Below are 23690 nucleotides of genomic sequence, written 5' to 3'. Positions count from 1 at the left end.
GGAACAGAACCAACACCTCAGAAGAACAACTGAGAAGATTTTTGTTGACTTTATTTGGATGCAGAACTCACTTATTCACTTACATGCTCAACTCTTATTGGAAACCAGCAGTGTGATACCTTGTACAAATCACTAGTTACACTGTGTGAATCTACATAGCCCTCTTAAGAAATTCACAGTATAATAAAGGAGATAAATAACTTTTTTATTGCAACTTACCCCCACCTCCCATCTTTTTGAAAAGAACATTGTTTACATATACAATTTCTTTTTTTTAAACATTTATTTATTTATGCATACAAGAACTGGGGCACAGGCCAGAGATGCTGGGGGTGAGAGGATTCAACAGAGGCAGAGTGGGGAACAGAACAGGCCGATTGACTGAAGTACACTGCTAAGGGGAGCAGCGGGCGGGCGAGACAGGAGAGGTCTGCTTTGCCATGTGGGTTGCTCCCTGGCCGGCTGGGGATAGAATTCCTGATGCAGAGTCTTTGGATTGCTTCATAGTCTGGTGCTTAACCCCTTACACCACCAGGGAGGCCCTTACATACACAATTCCTTACCTCCCATTTCCCTTCACCAAAATTGGGCCTCTATTCTTTTCTTTTTTAAGTGGGGTTTTTCACTCCGTTTTATTTGCCTAGCCTCTTTTTAAAAATAATTTTATTTTTTAAATATATTTTTACACCCTTCTTCCTTTTTTCACAATGTATGCTTTCTTTCTTTCTTTCTTTCTTTTTTTAAAGATTTATTTATTTACTTATACAAGCACTGGGTACAGTCAGAAGCACAGGAGGGTGAGAAAATTCACCAGAGCCAGAGTGGGGAACAAAATGGGCAGACCAAAGAAGTACACTGCTGAGGGAAGCAGCGGGCGCAGCAGGAGAGGTCTGCACGCCATGTGGGACCCTCGCTGGTGGCCGGGGATTGAACCAGCACTGCAGAGCCTGTGGGCGGTGTCACAGCCCAGCGCTCAACTGCTGTGCCACCAGGGGAGGCCCCACAATGTATGCTTTCTTATCTCAGTTATAGTCTCCATGAAATTCCCACCACCAATTCACCCATGTACCATCATTATAATCCCTCATGCTCTTCTCACCCGTTTGATCCTACTCCCTTAAACCAGAAAGAAAAGTACCGGATGGTTTCACTTACAAGAGGAATGTAGAGGATCCAAATTAGGCATCAGGAAAAAAATAAGTTTTTATAATAAAGTAAAAATCAAAATCAACAAGCAACTATAAACTGGGCCTCAATTCTTAATGCTTTATTGAAACCTTGAAACCTTTTCTCCAATGTCAAGCAGTAACTTAATTGCAAATCCAATAGTCTCTTTTCAATATCCATACAGTTCAAATGCAAAATCATTTGATGCTATTGATCAATGGCCTGTTCCTTCTTAAAATTCTCCCCTCCCTTGGTTTCCATGATATCACTCTCCCATATGCTTCTTCATCTACCTCTGATTGTCCTTTCCTTCTCTATTCTGCAGCCCCTTTCTCCTCTCACTCTCAGCCAATGGCTTCCTTTTCCTTATATTTGATTTAAGAAGAAGTACTGACAAGAGAATATCATCATCTTCTGATCACATCACCAACCTACCTTGCCTTACCTCCTGTTAATATAGGTGAAAGGTCTTATTTTAAAATCAAAGTTCATCTCCCCACACTTCTGCTCTGACCTCCCCAAAGACCTTGCTGCTGCAATTCTCCATTCTTTTCTACACCATCAATTTCTCCCTCATGGCTGGATTATCCCATTAGCAGTCAGGTGTTTAATATTCATGACTTAAAATATCTACCTTTCTTGACCCCAATTGCCTTCCAGCTAATACCCCACCTAGAAAGACTTAACCGTCTTCAATTTCAATTCTTTAGAACAAATAATAATCCATTTAGGTTTTTGCCACCAACATTCCATTGTCAAGGTTGCTGATGATGTTCTTTTTGTCAAAATCAATAGTCAGTTCTGGAAATCAGTGTATCACCAACATTTGACACAGTTGACTACTTTTTCTTGCATCAGTTTCATCACTTAGGTTGTGAAACACTACTCTCTTTCTCTTTTGGTTTTCTTCCAACCACACTGGTCAATTCTCACAGCTTGGTTTGTTTTTTGTTTGTTTGTTTGTTTGTTTGTTTGTTTTTTGGTTGCTCTTCATCTACCTTGTCTTTAAAATATTGGAGTATCCCAGGGTTCAGTCCAAGGACCTCTCCTCTTTGCTGCCTACACTTAATCCATTAGTGATTTCATTTAGTCTCAAAACATTAATTATCAGAGGGTGACTGCAAAATTTATATATTTAACATAGACTTATAATCTGAACCCTAGACTCATCTATTACTTAGTCAACATTAGCATGTACCTGCCCTATAGAATCTCAAACTTAACATGTGCAAAAACAAGCAATTTATTTCCTACTTCTTCCTTCTGCTTATCAAACATGTTCTTCTAGTCTTTTACACCTGAGTAACTAGCACCACTCAGGCACAAACTAATAAAGCTCATATTTCTTATGTACATACTCTATACTCCCACCTTGCTCAACTTGAATTCCTTTAAACAAATCTTACATCCCCCCCTTTTTCACTGTTTACATTACTAAAACGCAGGCCCAACCCATAACCACCTTTTGCCCGAATTATTGCAGATAGCCTCCTAAGAAATTTTTCTGTTTTCCCTCTGCAGTCTATAACTTGTTCCCCATTCAACAGCCAGAATGTTCATCTCCAAGTCCAAAACAAATCATACTGCTATCCTGGTAAAAACCGTTTCCATCTACAACTAGAATAAATTTGTACTCCTTACCAGAGTTTACAAGGCCCTCTGTAATTGAGTCCTCACTACCTCTTCAACTTCATATCCTTTTATGCTTCTTTCCACTTCCTACAATCTAGTTTTAATAGCTTTCTTTCTAATCCTTGAATACATCATATTTAAGCTTTATACTCAATAGCCTTTATATTCGATAGCCTTCTGCCTGGAGTTGTCTCCTCACATGTCATTATATGACTAACTCTTATCATTTAATTCTTAGCTCAAAAATCTTTAGAGAGGCCTTCCCTGAACTAGCTAAAATCTCCTCTACTCGTATTGTACCTACCATTCCACATTCAGTTGCTTAACATGTTTTTCCACTGCTTTGTTTTTCATAACCCTTATCACTAACTGATATGTTTGTTTGTGATTATTGCCTAACCCTCCCATACCCAGTAGAATATCAGCTCCTTGAGAGGAAGGACCATTTTGTGACTGACACAGGTATTGGTCCCAGCAAACATTTGTCAGATGAATGAATGAATAAAATAATGGCTCAACTCCATATGCTCAGCTCTTAAATATATGTCCCCCAGGTTCTTGTCCCTAGTTCTCTTTTCTTACCCTTTATACTACCCTTTTGGGAAGATCCTCTTCCAATGGCTTAACTTACCATCTGTCCTAGTAATTCCCAATATGATTATTGGGTCCTTGTTTCTTTTCTGTACATGAGAATTATGGTTACAATTGTCTGCTGGACCTTTCTAGTCAGAGGTCTTACAGACACTTCAACCTCCACATGTCTCAAACAAAACTCATAATTTACCTTCTTTCTGACATAATATACATATATTAGCTAGGTAAATGCTCAATATCAACTAGGTACTTAAGAAATTCTAATTCTTGTAACTACATCTGTTCTATTAGGCAAGAAACTCTGGACTCATCTTTGACTTAAAGATTTATTTCCTTTTCTGAACCCATCAATCGCCTCAATTTTCAAGTATTTGGAAATCTGACAACCTAACACCTCTGGGATTCTCAGCTTTCAGTTCTCATTCCAGTGATGCTCATTTCCCTTGCCTGGTAGACACTCATTCCATTCAGTTAGCTGTTCAATAAGTGTTGAGCATGTAACCCTGTTAGGCACTATGGCGAATATTCTAGGGGTACAAGAATGGGTGATACATGTACTCTGCTCAAAATTTATAGGATAAAACAGACAAGGGAAGAGACTATTACAATTTCTAGTAAGGAGTTTTAGATAGTGGAAATCAGAGGGTGCTGTTTATGGCAGAACAACTTAATACAGTTCAAGGTTAAAAGAGCCAAGGAAAGCTTCTAAGAAGCGGTAAAGTGTAGGTTAAGTTTTGAGTGTTGAATAAAAGTCAGCAAAGCAAAGAAAAGGAAGAAGGAGCAGAATGTGAAAAGGCAGAGATTTTGGGAGATGATGTTACAGTTGGGGAAGCACGACAGTTGAACACAACCATAGTATGTGGCAAGTATGTGTAGATAGATAGGGGTAATATTCTAAAGGGTTTTTTGTAGGTCACATTAAGGAATTTGGATTTTTTCCCCCAAAGATTGATTGATTGATTGATTTATACAAGCACTGGGTACAGTCAGAAGTGTGGGAGGGTGAGAGAATTCACCAGAGCCAGAGCGGGAAACAGGAGAGGCAGACTGATGAAATACACTGCTGAGGGGAGGATTGGGAGTGACAGGAGAGGTCTGCGCGCCATGTGGGACCCTTGCCAGTGGCTGGCCGGGGATCGAACTGGCGCTGCAGAGGCTGCGGGCAGCTTTGCAGCCCAGCGCTCAACAGCTGTGCCACCAAGGAGGCCCAAGGAATTTAGATTTTTATCCTTAACACAAAAAATAACTTTGAAGGTTTTTTTTTTTTTTTCTGAGTAAGGGTTTCATGCCCAGATTTACATATGAAGGGAAAACTCTGGTTGCAGAGTAAGAATAAATCCAGGAGGTAGGAAACATGGCAAGGCAGAGGTAGATAAACTAGTTGTGAGACTACTGCAGTGACCAAGCAAGAGAGGAGAAATTTGAAACATTTTCAGTAGGTAAAAATTCCCATGACTTGATTAGTTAGACACAGAGGTAAGTAGTTGAGGAAACTGAGTTTTCAATAGTGAACTATTTGCTACACAGGAGCAGAAGAAGGTCTTATTAGGTGCTGAAGTTGAAGATTAATGGGATTGATATAAATATTTGGAGTTTTTGAAATATCCATGGAGATTTCCATATAAATAGAGATGCCCAGAAAGAAGTGGGACTTATGGGAGAATGGTATGGTATGGAATCTGAGATTTAGAAATCTTACTTGCTAAGTAAAATCATGGCAATGGATTAAAATCACACACAGTGTGTAATGTGAGAAGAATACCTTGTTCAGAACTAATAGTTAAGGAGAAAACAGAAGAGGAGGAACCATAGAAAATGTACAGATAAAAGAAACCAAAGAAAACCAGTGGAAGGATAGTGTTATTGGAGCTAAAAGAAGAGGAAATTTTGACAACAAAGCAGCAATCAATGTCATTGAGTGCTGAGGAAAAGTTGCACTGGATAGAATGGGGTGGAATGGTATCCCTCCCACCACCAAATTCATGTCCATTCAGAACTTCAGAATGCAACCTTATTTGGAATTATGGTCTTTGCAGATGTTATTAGTTAAGAAGAGGTTATACTAGATTAAGGTAGATCTTAAATGCAATGACTGGTGTCCTTACAAAAAAGCCATGCTCATACAGAGATATGCAGAGACAGAAGGAAAAATGCATCATGCAGACAGAGGCAGATTGGAGTGATGTGTCTATGAGCCAAGGAATGCCAAGGGTTGCTGGCAACCACCGGATCAGGATGAGGCAAAGAAGAATTCTTTCCTAGAGTCTTCACAAAGAGCATGACTCTGCCAACACCTTGACTTCCCATTTCTAACCTCCTGACCTGCAAAAGAATTTCTGCTGTTTTAAAGTGCTGAGCTTGTGGTCCTTTGGTATGGCAGCCCTAATATACTACTATGGAGTTGAAGTAATATAAGAAGTGAAAAAAATTCATTGTTTTAAATAATTAACAGGTCACTGGTAATATTGGCCAGAGTCACTTGAGATATTTGGGAGACAAAATTAAATTGTTAAGGGTTTGTCTTGTGAGTGGAAGGTGATAGAGAAGAAATAGTGACTGTACACAAGTTTTCAAAGTAGTTAGACAGTGAGAGAAGAAAGGGTAGTATCTGAGGTAAGTTTGAGAAAGTTTGTTTTCAAGATGGGAGAGACTTGAGCCAGTTTGGAGACACAGAAGAAGGAAGCAGGACAAAGAGAAGAATAACAGGCTGACAGTAGATGATAAAGGCAGAGTGGGAATTAAAGGAACATGATTTTATAAAGAAGAGAAGAGGTATGAGGTTCAAGCCACAAGTGAAAGAACTGGGTATGTACACGTGAGAAAATATTTTTTTTAAATGTATATGTACCCCTTTTGGTTTCAGGAATATAAGAAAATGAAAAAAAAAACATTATTGAGAACCATCAATACAGAGTTTTCAATATTGGAATGAAATATTTGGACTTAATTCTGGAGGTGATTGGAAGTTTTTTCGAGAAAGGGAATGACACGACCTAGGCTAAGCACAACCAAGATTACATAACTCATGAGATTTGCTGGGAGCACAATTACTGCTGATTGAAATGAATACAAAGATTGCTTTAGTGAGATTCATTTGGCAGGACTGCAAAGGATGAGTTGGAGGACATCCAGACAAGAGTTAATGAGTCCCTGGCAGTAGCAGGAAGAAAGTAAAGGAGATAGATGAGATGGATATTAGTAACACTGCAGAAAGATCTCAGAAAGGACTCGGAGCTGTTGGAGATAAAAGAGGGAATTGAAGGGGATGGATTCTACAATTGTGAGCTTGACTTACAGGGGTGGGAAATGTGCTATGGACAGAAATAGGGCTAACAGCAGGGGAGGCTGGGTAAAGGATAATGCACACTTTGAAATGGCAGTATGCAGCTCAAGAAGGAGGTAAAGTTGGTCAAAGGGCAGTCTCTTATATCCAGGAGATAGATTAAATCCTTGGAAGTGGATCGATTAATAAAAGAAGAATTGGATGAGGAAAATAATAAGGTAAAGGATAGAATCACAAAGGCATTTTGGGTGTGAGATGTTCTCAAGTGCAGGGAAACTTCCTAGAGAAGGTAGCAAATAAGACATCCCAGAAATAGTGACAAGGATGTTTGACTGGTGAGCAGAAGCTGCTCGCTTCACCCTATCTCTGTCAGTTACAAGCTGTATGACCTTAGGAGAGTCCTTCCTCATCCTGGACCTCTGATTTTCATCTATAAAATGGGGTCAATGAGTACAATGATTATAAAATTCCCTTTCAATTTTGATTACATTTTCCTTCAACTTGGGCTTGACTTTGGTGTATGATCAGTGTTTGGCTTGACAGAGAGAGGTGGAAAACTTTCTCAATCAAGGATTAACACAGAAAAAGCAAAAGGGGCACAATTAAGAAGTGAGAAGTAAACCCATTTGGAACTGTCTTTTACAATTTGAGTTATCCAAATTAATGATTATTCTGATGGACAATTATTAAGGTACTATATGACTGATAATAACACCTGTTCCATGCTGTCAAAGTGCTAGCCATAAAAAGAAAATCTGTGATGAAGTTTTAGTCAGTATTGTACTCCCTGCTTCAACCAGTACTGAAAGATAAGCACTGCCTTCCTTTCATTTACTCAGGGGAAAGAACAGTTACCATATTCTTTCTTTATTTCAGGTACTTTCATATAATTGACTAAAATGCAGTTTCCATAAGGGCCAGATTTTCCTTTTAAATCTGTTGATTTACTACATTACCACCAATACCTAGAACAGTGCCTGGACATAGTGGACACTCAATAAATTTTTATAGTGACTTGGGAAAAATCATTTTACAAAATCTCATTTAATCCTTACAACAAACTTGTAAACGAGACGCTAGTATTTGTAATATGCAGGTGGGAAAAGAATGGGACAAAGAGGCTCTACAAGCAAAAGTTTCAGCTAGAGGGGTCGTGTCGTGGCAGGGTCAACCACACAGACTATAAGCTGTATGTGGACAGGAGATGTGTCTGTTTCATTCTCCATGGAATCCCCAGCAGCAAACTCAGTATCTAGATTACTCAGTATCATTTGCCATGCAATTATTATCTTTTGAATAGGAGGAAGGAAGCACGTATGTGTGTGAGCACAAATATTGCTCTATACCAACCACATCTACACCCAAATTAAAAAAAAAAAAACAAACAAACAGTTGAATCTCAAGAATTCATCAGTCTGATTTATGTATTTGTTGGTTTAAACATTCTGTGCTTTTTGATTAGTTTTCACTTATAGAGTATGAAAAGTTCTCTTTCAGTCCTTCAAGCCTATACATAGAGTCTCAAGGTCTGTTTTGGAGGATGCTTTAAACTAGGATTCAGCAAACTTTTTCTGTAAAGGGTCAGGCAGTAAATATTTTAGGTTTTGAAGGCCATATGTTCTCTGCCGCAGCTACTCAGTTCTGCCACTGTGGTGTAAAAACTGCCTATACACAACATGTAGCTGGATGAGCATGGCTGTGTTCCAATTTAAACTGAAACAGGTGGCAGGCCAAGTTTGATCACAGATCATAGTTTACCTACCACTGCTTTATAATATTACTTTAATTTTCCATTTTTTCCTTTTCTAAGACTTCCTTAATACTGTGTGAACTGTGAAATTTCTTCTGTCCCTAATATATGAATATGTGATATGATGACTATAGTTCTAACAATTTTTCCTCCTTCCATTTAATTGTCGATGGCAGGGATTTAATGACAACAACTGAGAAAAATCAGCTAGGGAGGTTGGCAGGTAGCCTGGACAAAGTCCCAAGATACAGCAGTTCCTTTTATAATTATGTTGATTCAAGATCTGGCCATCAGGTTTCTAAGACAAAAATTAGATATTTTGATTAATGTACCTAGAGCTGATCATCTACTTAAAAAACAGGCATGCAAATAATCATAGTCTTAAGAGACTGGATGCAATTTCATATGCCAATTTAAGTGACCATAAAAAATATAACTATCAAGTAGACCAGTTACTCATGTTCTCTGATGAGGACATCAGGATATGTATGCAAAAAAAAAAAAAAAATCCGAGTCTTCCCTACGGGCCATCCAGTGTATCAGTGCTGGTGACACAGCAATGAGTATGGAGCAACCCCTTTCCCTCTGGCTCTTATCATTCAGAGATTGGCAATTTTGTTTCTATAGAAGGGTTAAATCATAACTACTTTTAGGCTTTTCTGGTCATACAGTTTCTGCCACTGCTAAACTATGCTGTTGTAGTACGAAAGCAGCCACAAACAATACCTAATTGAATAGGCATGGTTCTGATCCAATAGCATTTTATTTATGGACACTGAAATTTGATTTTCATATAATTTTCACATGTCATGAAATACTATTCTTCTCACGATTTTGTCCCCAACCATTTAAAAGTATATTTTAAAAAACCTCTCAGCTAGCAGGTCACACAAAAAAACAGGTGGTAGGCTGTAGCTTGCCAACCCCTGGTCAAGTCTAATGGGAAAAATAAATGCAGATTATTTCAATACAATGTGATAAAGTTTATAGTTCTGTGGGAGTCAGAGAAAAGCCACCTAATTCAACCTATCATCAGTATCTTAGAAACAGCAATCCCAGAGCTGAGTCTTAAAGAATGTTAATGTGAAGGCATTAAGTAGGGAAAGTAAGTTCCAGAAATCATAGAATAAAAAGAAGCACAGCATTGAAAAATGTCACATAAATATGGGAAGACGGTATTGCTCCAACATAAAAGAGAAGGTAAAGAAAGCTATTGATAGATGAGCTTGTAGATATGGTGAGGAGAAAGATATAAAATGTCGTACAAACCATGTCTGCCACTGACAAGTTTTCAACCAGGGATTGATATAAATGGTCTGTATTTTATCTATTTCTGTGGCAACACATTGGAGGAGAGATATGATACAACAGAGAAGCTACTGAAAAGGTCCAGGGGAGAGAAGATGAGAGTCTCAACTAGGGCAGTGGCAGTGGAAATGGAGAGAAAAGTAAAGATTCTTGAAATGTCTAAAAGGTCAAATCAACACGACTTAGTGAAGGAGAGCAAGGTTCCAAAAGGTCTGGTTTTTCGCTTTGGTTGGCTAGGTGGCTGACAGTACCACCGACTGCTATGGGAAGGGGAGAGAGTGTTATAGGCTAGGTAATCAAATATTCAGATTTATACACATTGCATTTCAATGTTTGTGTTGGATTTTCCTGTAGAGATTTTTACCAGATTGCTGTGCATATGAATTTGGGAGAAAGATTAGAATTGGTGATACAGTCAAGAGTACAGAGGTGGTAGTTAAAACCATGAATGAATGCAGTTACTAAGACTAAATGAATAGAGTAAGGAGAAGCTTGAGCCATGGTGAGCAAAAGGAGACTGACAGAATAGGAGAAAATGATATTGAGACTTTGATGAAATTGAAGAGCAGGTGTAGAGACAATGAGGTATGAGAAAGCTCGAAAAGGTTATCAGAGTTGGACTTAGTTTTTCTTTTAAAAAATGTTTATTGGGCCTCCCTGGTGGCTCAAGGGGTTAAGCACCGCACTGTGAAGTAATCCGCAGTCTCTGCAGCATGATTTTGATCCCCGCCCGCTTCTCCCCTCAGCAGTGTATTTCAGTCAGTCTGCCTGTTCTGTTCCCCACTCTGTCTCTGGTGAATCCTCTCACCACCACCACCCCCCGCATCTCTGGCCTGTACCCCTGCTCTTGTATGCATAAATAAATAAATCTTAAAAAAAAGAAAACACACAGACTTGAAGATGCAAAATATACAAAAAATAAAAATAAATGTTTTTTTTATTAAACGTTAATAAACATTTGAAAATGTTTATTGTTGTGGTGATATTGATTTACTGCACTGCATATGATTCAGGGGAACGGGTTCACGATTCCTGGGATGCACATCATCACAGCCACCAGCAAAGTATCATATCCTGTCACCATAGACCATTGGACCCTGTCCCTTCTTTGTTCCCATGCCCATATTCCTTCCCCCTCTAATGGCCTTAATTCTGCAGTCAGATTTATAGGACTCATTTTGGTTGAGATTTGCCTGTTCCTTTTCTTTGTTTCTCTATAGAACACAAATGAGTGAAATCATCCAGCATTTTTCTTTCTCCTTCTGACCTACTTTACTCAGCATAATGCTCTCCAGTTCCATCTATGTTGTCCCAAATGGTAAGATCTCATCGCTTATTTATTTATTTATTTTTCACAGTTGATAGTATTCCGTGTATATGTACCACATATTCTTAATCCCTTCTTCCGTTGTTGGGCACTTACTTGTTTCCATAACTTGGCTATTGTAAATAGTGCTGTGATGGATATAGCAGTGCATATATCCCTTACAGTTAGTGCATTTGCAGTCTTTGGATAAATACCAAGGAATGAGTGGAATTGCTGGGTCACATATTAGATCTATTTTCAGTATTTTAAGAAACCTCCATATTATTTTCCATCGGTGTTAGACCAGTCTACATTTCCACCAAAAGTGTTTGAGGGCTCATTTTTCTCCACATCCTCACCAACATTTGTTGTTTGTTTTTTTGTTTATTTGTTTTGATATGGGTCAGTCTCATGAAAGTGATTTGGTATCTCATTTGGGTATTAATTTGCATATCCCCAATAATAAGTGATGTTGAATATTTTTTTCTGGTGCTTATTGGCCATCTATTTACCTTCTTTGGCAAAGTGTCTATTTAGATTTCCTCTCATTTTTAAATTGGACTGCTTGATTTTTCTTGTTGAGTTTTATAAGTTTTTTATGTGTTTTAGATATTAACCACTTCTGGCATATATGCTTTACAAATATTTTCTCCTAGTTCAGTGGGATGTCTTTTCATTTTTATGATAGCTTCTTTCACTGTACAGGAGTTTCTTAGTTGGATATTGTCCCATTTCTTTATTTTTGTTTTTATTTTCCTTGCCATTGGAATTAAATCTCCAAAGACAAGAGTGAAACCAATGTTGTGGAGTGCCTATGTTTTCGTCTATGATTTTATATGGCTTCTTTCTTACATCTAAGTCTTTAATCCATGTTGAGTTAATTTTTGTTTATGGTGTGAGATAGTGGTCCACTTTCTTTTTTTGCATGTGGCTATCCAATTGTCCCAGCACCATTTATTGAAGAGATTTTCCTTTCTCCATTGCATACTCTTGGATTAACTATCCATATGAGCTTGGGTTTATTCCTGGACTCTCAATTCTATTCATTTAGTCTGCATGTATGTTGTTTTGATTCCTATAGCCTTATAGTATAGTTTGAAGACTAGGAGCATGATTCCTCAATTATTCTTTTTTTGTCAAGACTGCCTTGGTTATTTGAGGTCTTTTGTGGTTCCATATAAATTTCAGTAATGTTTAGTCTATTTCGTTGAAGATTTCCATTGCAATATTTAGGGGGATTGCACTGTATGTATGTATTGCTTTGGGGAAGATGGGCATTTTAGCGATACTAATTCTTCCAATACATGAGCATAGAATATCTTTCTACTTCTTTATGTTGTCTTTTATTTTAGCAATGTCCTATAGTTTTTGAGGATTCATTCATTCTTTCTTTCTTTAAAAAGATTTATTTTTATAAGCCAGAAAGAAAAAGAAAAATACCGGATGGTCTCATTCATAGCAGGAATCTAGAAAACTTAAATAAGGGACCAGGAAAATGAATAACTATAAGACAGTGAAAATCAAAATCAACAAAAAAACTATGAACCAGAGACACTCTATGGGGGGTGGGGGGGGGGGGAGGGGAGGGATTGGGGGTCAAAATAAGGGGGTTGTAATTGTATGGGGAATATAAAAATAAAATTTATTTTAAAAAAGATTTATTTTTATTTATTTATGCATTCAAGAACTGGGGTATAGGCCAGAGGTGCGGAGAGGGGGTGAGAGGATTCGCCAGAGATAGAGTGGGGAGCAGAACAGGCAGATCTACTGAAATACACTGCTGAGGGGAGCAGTGGGTGAGATGAAAGGTCTGCTGCACCTATGGGTTAGCTCCCTGGCTGGGGATTGAACTCATGCTGTAGTGGCTGGTGATAGCTTGATAGTCATGAGACTTTAACCCCTGGACCACCAGGGAGGCCCTGAATATTCATTCTTTCTTAACCAATTCATGAGAATTAAGTTCTAATGCTGCAAGGCAGTTCTCAAATTATAAGCTTTTCACCTGGAAAGCTTGTTAAAACACCTTGCTGGGCACCAAACCCAGGGTTTTGATTCAGATGGGACCCAATAATTTGCATTTCTAATAAGATCTTAAATGATGTTCTCTGATGATAGCTACAGGCCCAAAGCATCCATTGTACCTAACAAAATAACTTATTCGTTAATGCATCTAGCATGTTCCTAATTATGTTCCATTATTGGGAAAATGAAGATAATAGTTACTCGACTTATATTCTTTGTTCTGTGATTCAGATAAGAAACCCTGATGGAGAAAAAGTAGGTGTCAAGGTTCCTTGCAAACAGGGATCACACCTTTGTTACTCATGACTGAATCACCAGACTCTAGCATAGGTCAGTCATTCAATAAATATTTGTTGGCTGAAAGGTTGTCAAAGTCCATGGTACAGACAGGGGAGTGAGCTGCTGATATAGAAATGGTTTGGAAATTTTCTGTGAAGTGCATGCCTACACCAAGACATGAATACACTGTCCGTTAAATTTTGTCTTTATTTTTTCCACTCTATCATTTAATACAATGCCCTGAGACTTGACTCACATTATCAAAAATGCCCTGCATCCATTTTCTCTTTTGGTACAGTTTTGTAACTTCCACCACATACATCTACTTTCTCTCATGCATATTTCTTCTTAAGGTCATTCCTAAGAATTTTATGTGTTCGGGTACTATTGTGAATGGGGGTATATTTCTCTTTAGAGATCCTAATTGACTTTGTAGTCTATTGCTAGTTTAAAGATAAATTTGTGTTTCATTGACTTATCCTTTGAACTGATTATGACACCAGTTTCCTCATTAATTAAATAAAATATTTAACATGTTAATTTTATATAATTATGAGAGTTATAGATTTATATTTTTAAAAAAATATTTTAACATTTGCAATAAATTATTATTGTCCAGTATTGCTGAATTATATTTAATAGAATTTCATTTACAGGTTTTAATCTAAGTTCACAAATTGGATAGAATATTCTCTTTTTTTCAGAGCAGTTTATCAGGTGTTGGTATCAGAGTGTTGCTAGCTTCAAAAACAATGTGAATAACTGCAAGCTTTTCAATTTTCTAACAGTGATATAGAATTGAACTATAACAAGTGCCATAGGATTAAACTATAACAGTGTTAAAGAATTGAACTTAGTTATTCCTAAAAACATTAAAGTAACTCACTGATAAAAACATCTGACCCTAAAGTGTATTTGGAAGTTTCTCTTTGATAATTATTTTCATTGTATCTATAGTTACAGATCTAAAAGTTTGAAATTGAATATTTTATTCCAGACTTTAAAGTTTCTCTGAAGTTTCTAGTTTATTAAGGTATAATTATAGTAATATTCTATAATTTATGAAATCTTCTTTATGTTTGTTGTGATACTCCATCATTCAATTTTTATTTATAATTTATCTTTGTTTTCTTGATTAAATTTGCTAGAGGCTTATCTACTTAAATCATCCCCCCACAAAAAAAAAAAAAAAAAAACGTACCCCTTGGCTTCACAGCATATTGGATTCTTAGTCATGTAATTTCATTCTTCATCTTTAATAATGAAATATTTAAAGTTATGAATTTACTTCTGAATATTTCTCTCAAAGTTTTGGTAAGTCATTCTCTCATTTTTGTGCCTTTTTATTAATCATCTACTCTTTCTGTTCTGAAATATTCAAGATGTTGAAGATTTTTGTCTAGTTTTTGCTTTAACAGTTAAAAGGCTGACAGTATCATCAGAGAACAGGGCAAATGTGATTTCTACTTGTAAGTGTCTACAAAGGTTTTCTTTGTGGCATGCCATATGATCATTTAAAAATACTTTCTCTGGCCCTCCCTGGTGGCACAGGAGGTTGAGCGCCACATTGTGAAGCTGTCCTCAGCCTCTGCAGCGCAGGTTCGATCCTGGCCGGCTGGTGAGAATAATCCCACATGGCAAAGTAGACTTCTCCTGTCTTGCCCGCTGCTCCCCTCAGCAGTGTATTTCATCAGTCTGCCTGTTCTGTTACCTGCTCTGTCTCTGGTAAATACTCTCACCCTCCTGCACAACCGACTTGTACCCCAGTTCTTTTATAAATGAATCTTTAAAAAAAATACTTTCTCTGAATGTTTAAAAAGGGGATGTAATCACTGTCTATGAAATATGCCTTTGATATTTACTAATTGATGTGACAAATTATGTTTTTCTGATCTTCTAACTACTTTTCTTCTTATAATGCAAACAGGATACCTTTTTGTAGGAAAAATAAATACAACACCTTCAATATAGTTTGTAACTTATATCAATATTAAATGAATCTCTTGGTACCAACATGATTGTATGGTTATTGTTTCTTTGCTTTTTCAAATAGATAAGTGATATGATCAGATGCCTATTTGGATAATGGATTGGTTGGAAGGAGGCGAGACTGAAAGATGAAGTCATTAAGAAGGCTTTTACAATAGTTTAGGTAGAAATCATGAGTGACTGGATTAAGACAAATGCTACAGACAGATGTTTAATAGAATCATGAAGACTTAGAAATGCTTGAATTGGAGGGGGTGTGTCAAGAGAGAAGAGTGGAGGGTAACATCTAGATTTCTGACTTTGTTGACCGTTATCTAAAAGACAATATAGGAGAAATAACTGGGACAACTTTTCATAATAGGCTATTTTTTAAAGTTCCTTCTCATATTCTTTCTGAGAATGTAAGCTCAGACCTGAAGTTGTTGAATCTTTCTCAGTTGATTGCTTACTCAAACAAAGGTCCTATTTTAGTATAAAACACCAGGGTAAATGTTCAAGATCACATTTATTTTATGTGCTAAGAGTTATTTCATAAATTTATGGAACCACTTGGAAAAAAATGACAGAAGGGATACATGTTCTATCCTACCCCTAGGGTAGTACTTATATGAAGGATAAGGTTTCCACAAGAGGGCAGCATTACCTAATAAATTGTGTGATTGACCACCTCCTCCAATAGGGGCTGAGAGAGGGAGGTTGATAGGGTAGACAGTATAGGTTCAGGGTGCCATAGCACCTACCACACCAAGGAAACCTACTATATCTAAGGCCATATTTATAGTCGCTCCTGAGGCACTGATAGTGACAGATTTTGCAACAGTAGGGAGAAAGAAGGCATACAGTTGACCAAAGGAGGATGAGTAAGTAACACACCCAAACACCTTCTTTCTTATTATGACTGGCTCAGAAGTCACCCTGGATGGTGTCTACACTGTCTCTTGATGCCGGTATCTTTACAACCAGTATTTAACAGGGGCTTTTATTTCCTCTTTAGATCTTTGTCACTATTCAAAGGGCTTCCCAGCAAATCATGCTCTCTGAAGATTATGTTGCAAGGTATACTACCATTGTGATATTTTCCTTATTTAACTGCCTGGTTACTCCAGTTATGCTTTGTTTATACTCTAGGGAAAGGAACGGGATTGAAATCCATTGAGAGCCCATTATGTGAAGGCATTTTACAGAAACTGCCTCATTTAATCATCACTACAATTCCATTATATAGGAACTATCATTTCCCATGTGACTGAACTAGAAAGAAACATACATAGATCGATATATATACAAAGCAGTAACTTTTCCAAATTCACCAAGCTACCCAGCCAAGAAGGTTTATTTAAAATATAAATCATGACTGATCCACTCTTGAGTCAATGACAATGTGTCTATTATATAAGGCATTATTTAACATGTTACCTCCTATCTGAGTACATGCATAGGCATGGCTTGAATTTCGGTACCAGCAGGTAATATAATAAATCACTATGATGCTATATAACCTCACCCTTACTCACTCAAAATTCTTTCCCACTAAGTATTCTCTTCTTAGGATACATCATTTGGATGTAGAAAATGAGAATAATGGAACATTTTAAGATGGCTACTGTGTTTGTGACTTAATCGACATGTTGGTTCCAGTCACTGAGATAAGGAATTTGGGAGGAGAAAATGACATGTCAGGCTTTGAGCATGTTATGCTTAAAAAACTTTTGAGGCATCGAAATACAAATGTCCAACTGGAAGTGGACCATTTGGGTCTGGGACATAGAGATATAATCATCCACCTATGTAGGTTATAATTGAAGTTCTGGGACTGGGTGAGATTTTTCCATAGTATATGAATGAAGTTAGAAAGGGTGGAACTAGAGGAAAGACCAACATTTAAAGGGTGGTCAAAGGGACAGCAGGTATTAAAGGAACCTGGTTTTAAAAACTGAACAGAGCAATAGGAAAAGAGCAAGGAAATTGGGTATTGAGAGTAAGAAAGGGGATTTATCCACAAAGAAGGACATTATTCAGAGTAACCATGTCAAATGCCACATAGAAACCATAGATAATGAAGACTGAAAAGAATCCACTGGTCTTAATAATGAGAGGTCATGTGTAGCTTTGAACAGAGTAGTTTCAGTGGCATTTAGGGGGTCAAATTTCAACTGCAGCTTGTGAAAAGTTAAATGGTAGGTGAAGAATTGGAGGCAATGTGTAGAAACTTTGGTTTTGAGAACAGAGTATGAACAAAAGAAGATAGTGCAGTAACCAGAGGGAGAAGCAGGATTGTGGGAAAATGATTTTCAACTTATATTCTAATAAGAATGAAATGGAGAAATGAAGACATGTATATAGGATAAAGGAAACATACTGTTAGAAAGGGCTCCAGAGTTCAGAGCAAACATGCAGCAGGAAAAAGAAGATAAGGCCCTATGGAAAGTTCACCAATAGGTAGATGCTTTGGTGGCAGAAAGAGTGTGCCCGAATATGTCCTTACAGTCCTTCTGCACAGGTCACTCCACTTACCTGGAAGGCCCTTCCCCTTCTGTTGGTTTATTTGTCAAATTTTACCCACTGCTTAGCTCAAATTCCAACTTCTCTGTGCAGTTTTACCTCATCAATCTCTTCTGAAGAACTCTCTTTAATTCTAACAGAAATTTCTGTCTGAGCAATTCATTTGACATTTCTAAAAGAACACATAGCTAGCTAATTCATTTGTCATAGATGTGTCCTTTCTCTCTTAGACTGTATACTCCTCAAGGACAGGTTTTCTTTCTTAGCCTTTTCCACAACCACCAGAGTGACTAGCATTACTGGCTGTAGGGTCTCATTAAGTCTCTAGCCTTTTATGAAGGAGGAGAGAGAAAAATGCTAGCAGTAGGTAGGTCTTTGGTGTGTATTAAGTCCATTTGTTCTCTAATAGCCAATAAGGAGACTGAGAATTGCAGAGGAAGAATAAATTTATCCAAGGGGTGATGTGGGTAGTATGTGGCAATGGCAATGTTTGAACCAAATGCTCTTTCTCTAATGCCATTCTGCTTTAGTTTCTGCAAAATTCTTCTTACAAGATATGCCTCTTTTTCTGATATTAATAAAGACCTGAGTCTTTATCATTGAGGCTATGAGCCAAGTGGTCTCAGTGTCCCCTGTACCTTGTAGGGAGCCTCCCTGCACCTTACCTCCTGACAATCAGCTTCAGGATCCGGAAAGAGCCTTTGATGAGGATGAGGGCCTCTTGGCGGGAGCCATACAATGGAGTGCCATTGATATTCACCAGCTCGTCACCAGTCCTCATCTTCTGGGACAAGGCTGCCTTGCCTCCATCTTCAATCTGTGTTGCAGAGAACAAAACAGAAAGCAGGGGGTGAGGCGACTCCTTCCTTCAAATTCTACTTCCTGACTCTTCACGTCCAAGCCACAAGTAGTACTGGGGTGTTGTGCCACGAATCTCCAGGAAGCAGCTAAGAAGCTGATTACAAGTCATTATTTGCTGAAGGCAAAGCTTGGGCAAGCCCTTGAAGAAGGTGGCAACACAGAAATAATGTAATCTCTGCCCTGGAGGAATACACAGTTCATCCAGGGAGACATGCACTTTTAAATAAGAAAATGATGCTTGGAAGGTACCCTACAGTGTGGGCTAAATAGCAGCATGGCATAGCAAAGTGTGCACACAAATGAGAGCCAGAAGTGCTAGGCTCCAGCAAAATGACCTTTGGCGAGTCCTTGCCTATCTTTGGGCAGGTTTTGAAGTCTGACAAACTGGGATTTGAATCCTGGCTCTGTTTCCTAGCTGGATGACCCTGAGCTAGTTGTCTAATATCTCTGTGTTCCAATATCTTGTGCATGAAATATAGATAACAAGGGTAACTATCTCACAAGGCTGTTAGTATGTGAAGTGTCTGGGAGCAGCAAGATGTCCATAAATATGAACTCTGATTATTATAGCAAGGGGATTGACTTGAAGAACTTGAAAGTGACTTCACACTCAACATTATGTGAGTGGAATTGCAAATTCAAAAGATACAAAGTATAGACAAAGTAAATGTTCATTTATCTATGTCTCTTCAACAAGTGCCCAGCAAGGTGCTGCTAGTGGCTGACACATAGCAGGCATCTACCCAAAGCTGGGAAAGTGGTATTCACTGTTCTACCACAGCCAACAGAATTTTCATTGATCAGGAAAATGCGGGCAAGAAGGCAGTAAGGCTGGCGTGTTCGGGGAGGGCACTGAAAGCAAAGGAGATATAATAGCTACCAGGGTAGGCAAAAGGCTGCTAGACAGGGAGGAAAGGTGAGGTGGGAACAAAGGGGAGTGGAGGCCCAGTGGGTTAGGGTAAAGAACTATGGGTCCTTTGATGGAGGGATTGGTGTAGTGACATATATTTGAATGTGTGAACACATTCCCCTCAATCATGTATAGTGTTGTAAACAAATGTTACCTCAACGAAGAAAAAAGGAAAAGCAAACCAGAATGTCCCCAGTGGTCCTCGCTTATGGTTACTGTTATATGTAACATTCCTTCTACCACAAAGGTGAGTTCTACCTATTATAACATTAACCCCATATATTCACCCATGAACTCATTCCTCAAGTTCTCAGTGAATTTCTAGTATGCACAGGACAACACACTGAGTCCTGGAGATATGGAAATGGCCATAACACACATAGCTTAAAGCCTCAGGGCTGGGGTTATGGTCTGGGTTTCTTCTTTCCTATTTTTTTAGTATTTTATTCATTTTTTAATAATTAAACTTCTGGGCCTCCCCGATGGCGCAGTGGTTGAGCACTGGGTTGCAAAGCTGCCCATAGCCTCTACAGCACCAGTTCAATCCCCGGCCACCAGTGAGGGTCCCACATGGCATGCAGATCCCAACTGCCGTGCCCACTGCTCCCCTCAGCAGTGTACTTCGTCAGTCTACCTGTTCTGTTCCCCGCTCTGCCTCTGGTGAATTCTCTCACCCTCCCACACTTCTGACTGTACCCAGTGCTTGCATAAATAAATAAATAAATCTTAAAAAAAAAAAAACAAACAAGCAAAAAAAAAAAAAAAAAACCTCTAAAATTTTTCTTACTGTTTGCAATAGCCAAGATATGGAAACAACCTAAATGTCCAAAAACAGATGAATGGTTTAAGATATGGTATATATAGCTTTTAGAGAGATCAACATGGCCATGGGGAAACACTGTGAGTAAGTCCTCCCATTAAAAAAAGTTAATAGGGAGGCAAAGTGGCAGTTCCCTGTGAAAACCAGGACACAAGATAAATGAGTGACTCTGGCAAACTGCCCAAATAGGAAAGTTGCCATAAAAGAGGATGAAAAGAGAGGAAAGCTCAGAATCCTGCTACCCCCCACCCACAAAGGCAGCACACTCCGACCAACAGAAAGGAGAAGAATAAAACAACAAGAACAAACTACAGATCAAACGGGACTGTGAGTGAAAGGAACTATTGCAGGCACCATACCCTAAGAATGGGAACTGTGGAGAACCATGCGGGAATCACCACAGCCACAGAGGTGAGCAAACAAATGGCTCCAGGCACCATTAGAGGAAGATAAGGACTCCTTGGAGAGACCTACAAATAGCCCAAGGCCAGCCAGTAAGCTTGTGTGGAAAAGCATGCACAATCAAAAAGCATCGAGGAGCAGCTGCCCAGGTCCCTATGCCTGCGACCTAGGTTTGTGTGGAGACACATGGGAACTGTCACTGAGGTGAATGACCCTCATTGAGTAATCAAAAACCAGGCACTCTGGCATGGAAGCGGGATGCAAAAGGTGCCATTTCTGTGGACACTGAACTGGGCTACTGCCCACATCCCAGATCTGAGGGTTTCAGAACTGAGATCTGAGGCACGAAATTCGGGGCGTGGGATGCCCACAACGCGGAGCACAGGGCAGACAGAGCACCTCCACGCCATTGAGCCATTCCACACCACCCCCACTCAGTTCCCCTGAAGCCCACAGTGAAAAAGCACAGATCCGAAGGGATACTAGGAAAGATCTCTGGCACACCTAGTGATCAGAACAAAATCACCAACTTCTTAATAGTTGGAAGCCAGGGTTTCCAAAACCACCCTCAGGCTCAGAGAGGGGGTGGGCCATGCAAACGGGGTAAGAAGGGAAATGAGGTGTGGAATAAGACCCCATTCTGGAAATGAGAGCTAGGCACAGGATTCAGGGTGTGTGACATGCCATAACAGTGGGCACTGCATATTTGTTTTGGGTCTGAGACCCTGAGATTGAGAGCTAGAGTGCAGAATTCAGGGCAGGGGATCCACACAGCCACAGACACAGCACCGGGTGAACACTGGGCAGACACAGCACCCAGCATGAGCAATAGCCCCTGTGTCGAGGTGCTCCCCTTGCCCCCTCCATTTCTCAGAGAACTACAGGGAAAAAGCACAGGTCAGCAAGTACAGGTCTCTAGCACTACCTAGTGACTAGAGCAAAATCACCAACTAACTGATTCCCTGCTGGAACTGAGTAAATATGGAGGGAACTGTAAGAGACAGTGCCCAGCAACACAGCCACAGCATCAACACCCTGGTGGAGTTTTGGCCTACCAGTGCTGGTCTCAGTTTGGTAAACAATTTCTGACACCCCTGAAGGAGCAATCCAAAGAGATGCCCACCAACACCAGTGGCACAAAGTCCCAATGCATAGAACAAATTAGAAAGCAGGGCATCCCTGGTGGCACAGGCAGTAGAGCACAGCATTGTGAAGCTGTCTGCAGACTCTGCAGTCCCGGTTTGATCCCTGCTGGTGTCGGAACAACCCACATGGCGAGCAGACCTCTCCTGTCTTGCCTGTTGCTCCCCTCAACAGTGTATTTCATCAGTCTGCCTGCTCTGTTCCCACTCTGTCTCTGGTGAATCCTCTTACCCTCCCGCACATCTGGCCTGTGGCCCAGCTCTTGTATATAAAAAAAATAAATAAATAAATAAAAGAAAGCAAACAGCAGGGAGAAGGAAAAATACAAATAACCAAGCAAGGCTACTGGAAAAGTACACAACACAAAAAGAAAATCAGTCACCAGAACTCAACAACAATGACATGGAAGAATTTCTCTGCCTGTCAGATAGAGAATTAATAATCATCATGATTAAAAAGTATAATGAGATGGGACAAATAATTAATGAACTGAAGAACGAAAATGAGACCCTAAGAAAGGAAATAAAAGAAAAGGAGGAGACTAAACTATTACTGGAGGAGACAAAGAGCTCTAGGAAAAGCATTGAAAACAGGACCGAGGAAATGGAAGAATGGATCATACTCTTGAAGATACAGAAATAAAAAGAAACTAAAGAGAAAAAAGAGAGAGAAATGCAAAGGAAGAAAAATGAGAAAACCCTTAGACAATTATTAGAATCCATGAAGAGAGGAAATATAAGAGAAGGTGAGGAGAGAGACAAATGATTGAGAAAGTATTCAAGGAGATAATTGAAGAAAACTTCGCAAGCATGAAAAAGAAGACAAATATAGACATACAAGAAGTAAGAAGAATACACAATTACCACAATGAAAAGACAACTACAGCAAAACACATAACAGTAAAGCTTGCAAGAGTCCAAGACAAAGAAAAAAACAATGAAACTGGCAAGGGGGAAGAAATAGATAACTTATAAGGGAAAATCAATCAAGTTAACCTCAGACTTCTCCAAAGAAACTCTATGGGCAAGAAGAGAATGGAGTAACATAATCAACAAACTTCAAGACAGCAAATGCCAACAAAGAATACTTTACCCTGCAAAGTTATCCTTCGTCTGTGAAGAAAAAATATGGACCTTCTCAGACAAACAAACTCCAGAAATTCATTATATCTAAACCCCCACTCCAAAAAATTCTACAAGAAGTCCTAAAGCCAAAACCAACAGAGGAATGATCAAGAAGAACAGAATAAAGCAGGGAATAAAATCACAAAAAAAGACAAACAAAATGGCAAATAAAGATGCCAACATATCAATATTAATTCCAAATGTAAATGGATTAAACTCATCAATAAAAAGACACAGAGTAGCACACTGTGTTAAAAAAAAAAAATCCATCCTGCTGCTGTCTCCAGGAAACATATTTAACCACAAAGGAGAAACAGACTGAAAGTAAAAGGTTAGAAAATAATCCTACAAGCAAATGGACCAAAAAAGAAGGCAGGAACAGCTTTACTTATATCAGATGAATTAAACTTTAAAATAAAAAAGGTAAAAAGAGACATAGATGACACCACATTATGATAAAGAGGACAATACATCAGGAAGATATAACACTCAAAAACATATACCCACCAAATGAAGGTGAACCAAAATATATTAGACAGTTATTATCAGCTCTGAAAAGGGACATTAAAGAAAATACATACATAGTGGGAGACTTGTT

At 38.8% G+C, this 23690-nt stretch overlaps 1 protein-coding gene across 1 annotated transcript in view; it reads right to left on the bottom strand.

Moving 5' to 3' along the window:
• The window catches only part of SHROOM4 (shroom family member 4), a 191883-nt gene that overhangs the window by 110169 nt on the left and 58024 nt on the right, over window positions 1-23690 (bottom strand). The window contains 1 exon segment of the mRNA XM_037511668.2: window positions 18498-18649. Within this exon segment, the coding sequence (XP_037367565.1) occupies window positions 18498-18649 (152 nt within the window).

Source organism: Talpa occidentalis, unplaced genomic scaffold (assembly GCF_014898055.3).
Source record: "Talpa occidentalis isolate TD23 unplaced genomic scaffold, MPIMG_talOcc4v2.1 talOcc4.15, whole genome shotgun sequence".
NCBI classification, from domain to species: domain Eukaryota; kingdom Metazoa; phylum Chordata; class Mammalia; order Eulipotyphla; family Talpidae; genus Talpa; species Talpa occidentalis.
The sequence above is the reverse complement of the archived record's forward strand: the minus strand, read 5'-3'. Positions and strand labels throughout refer to the sequence as shown.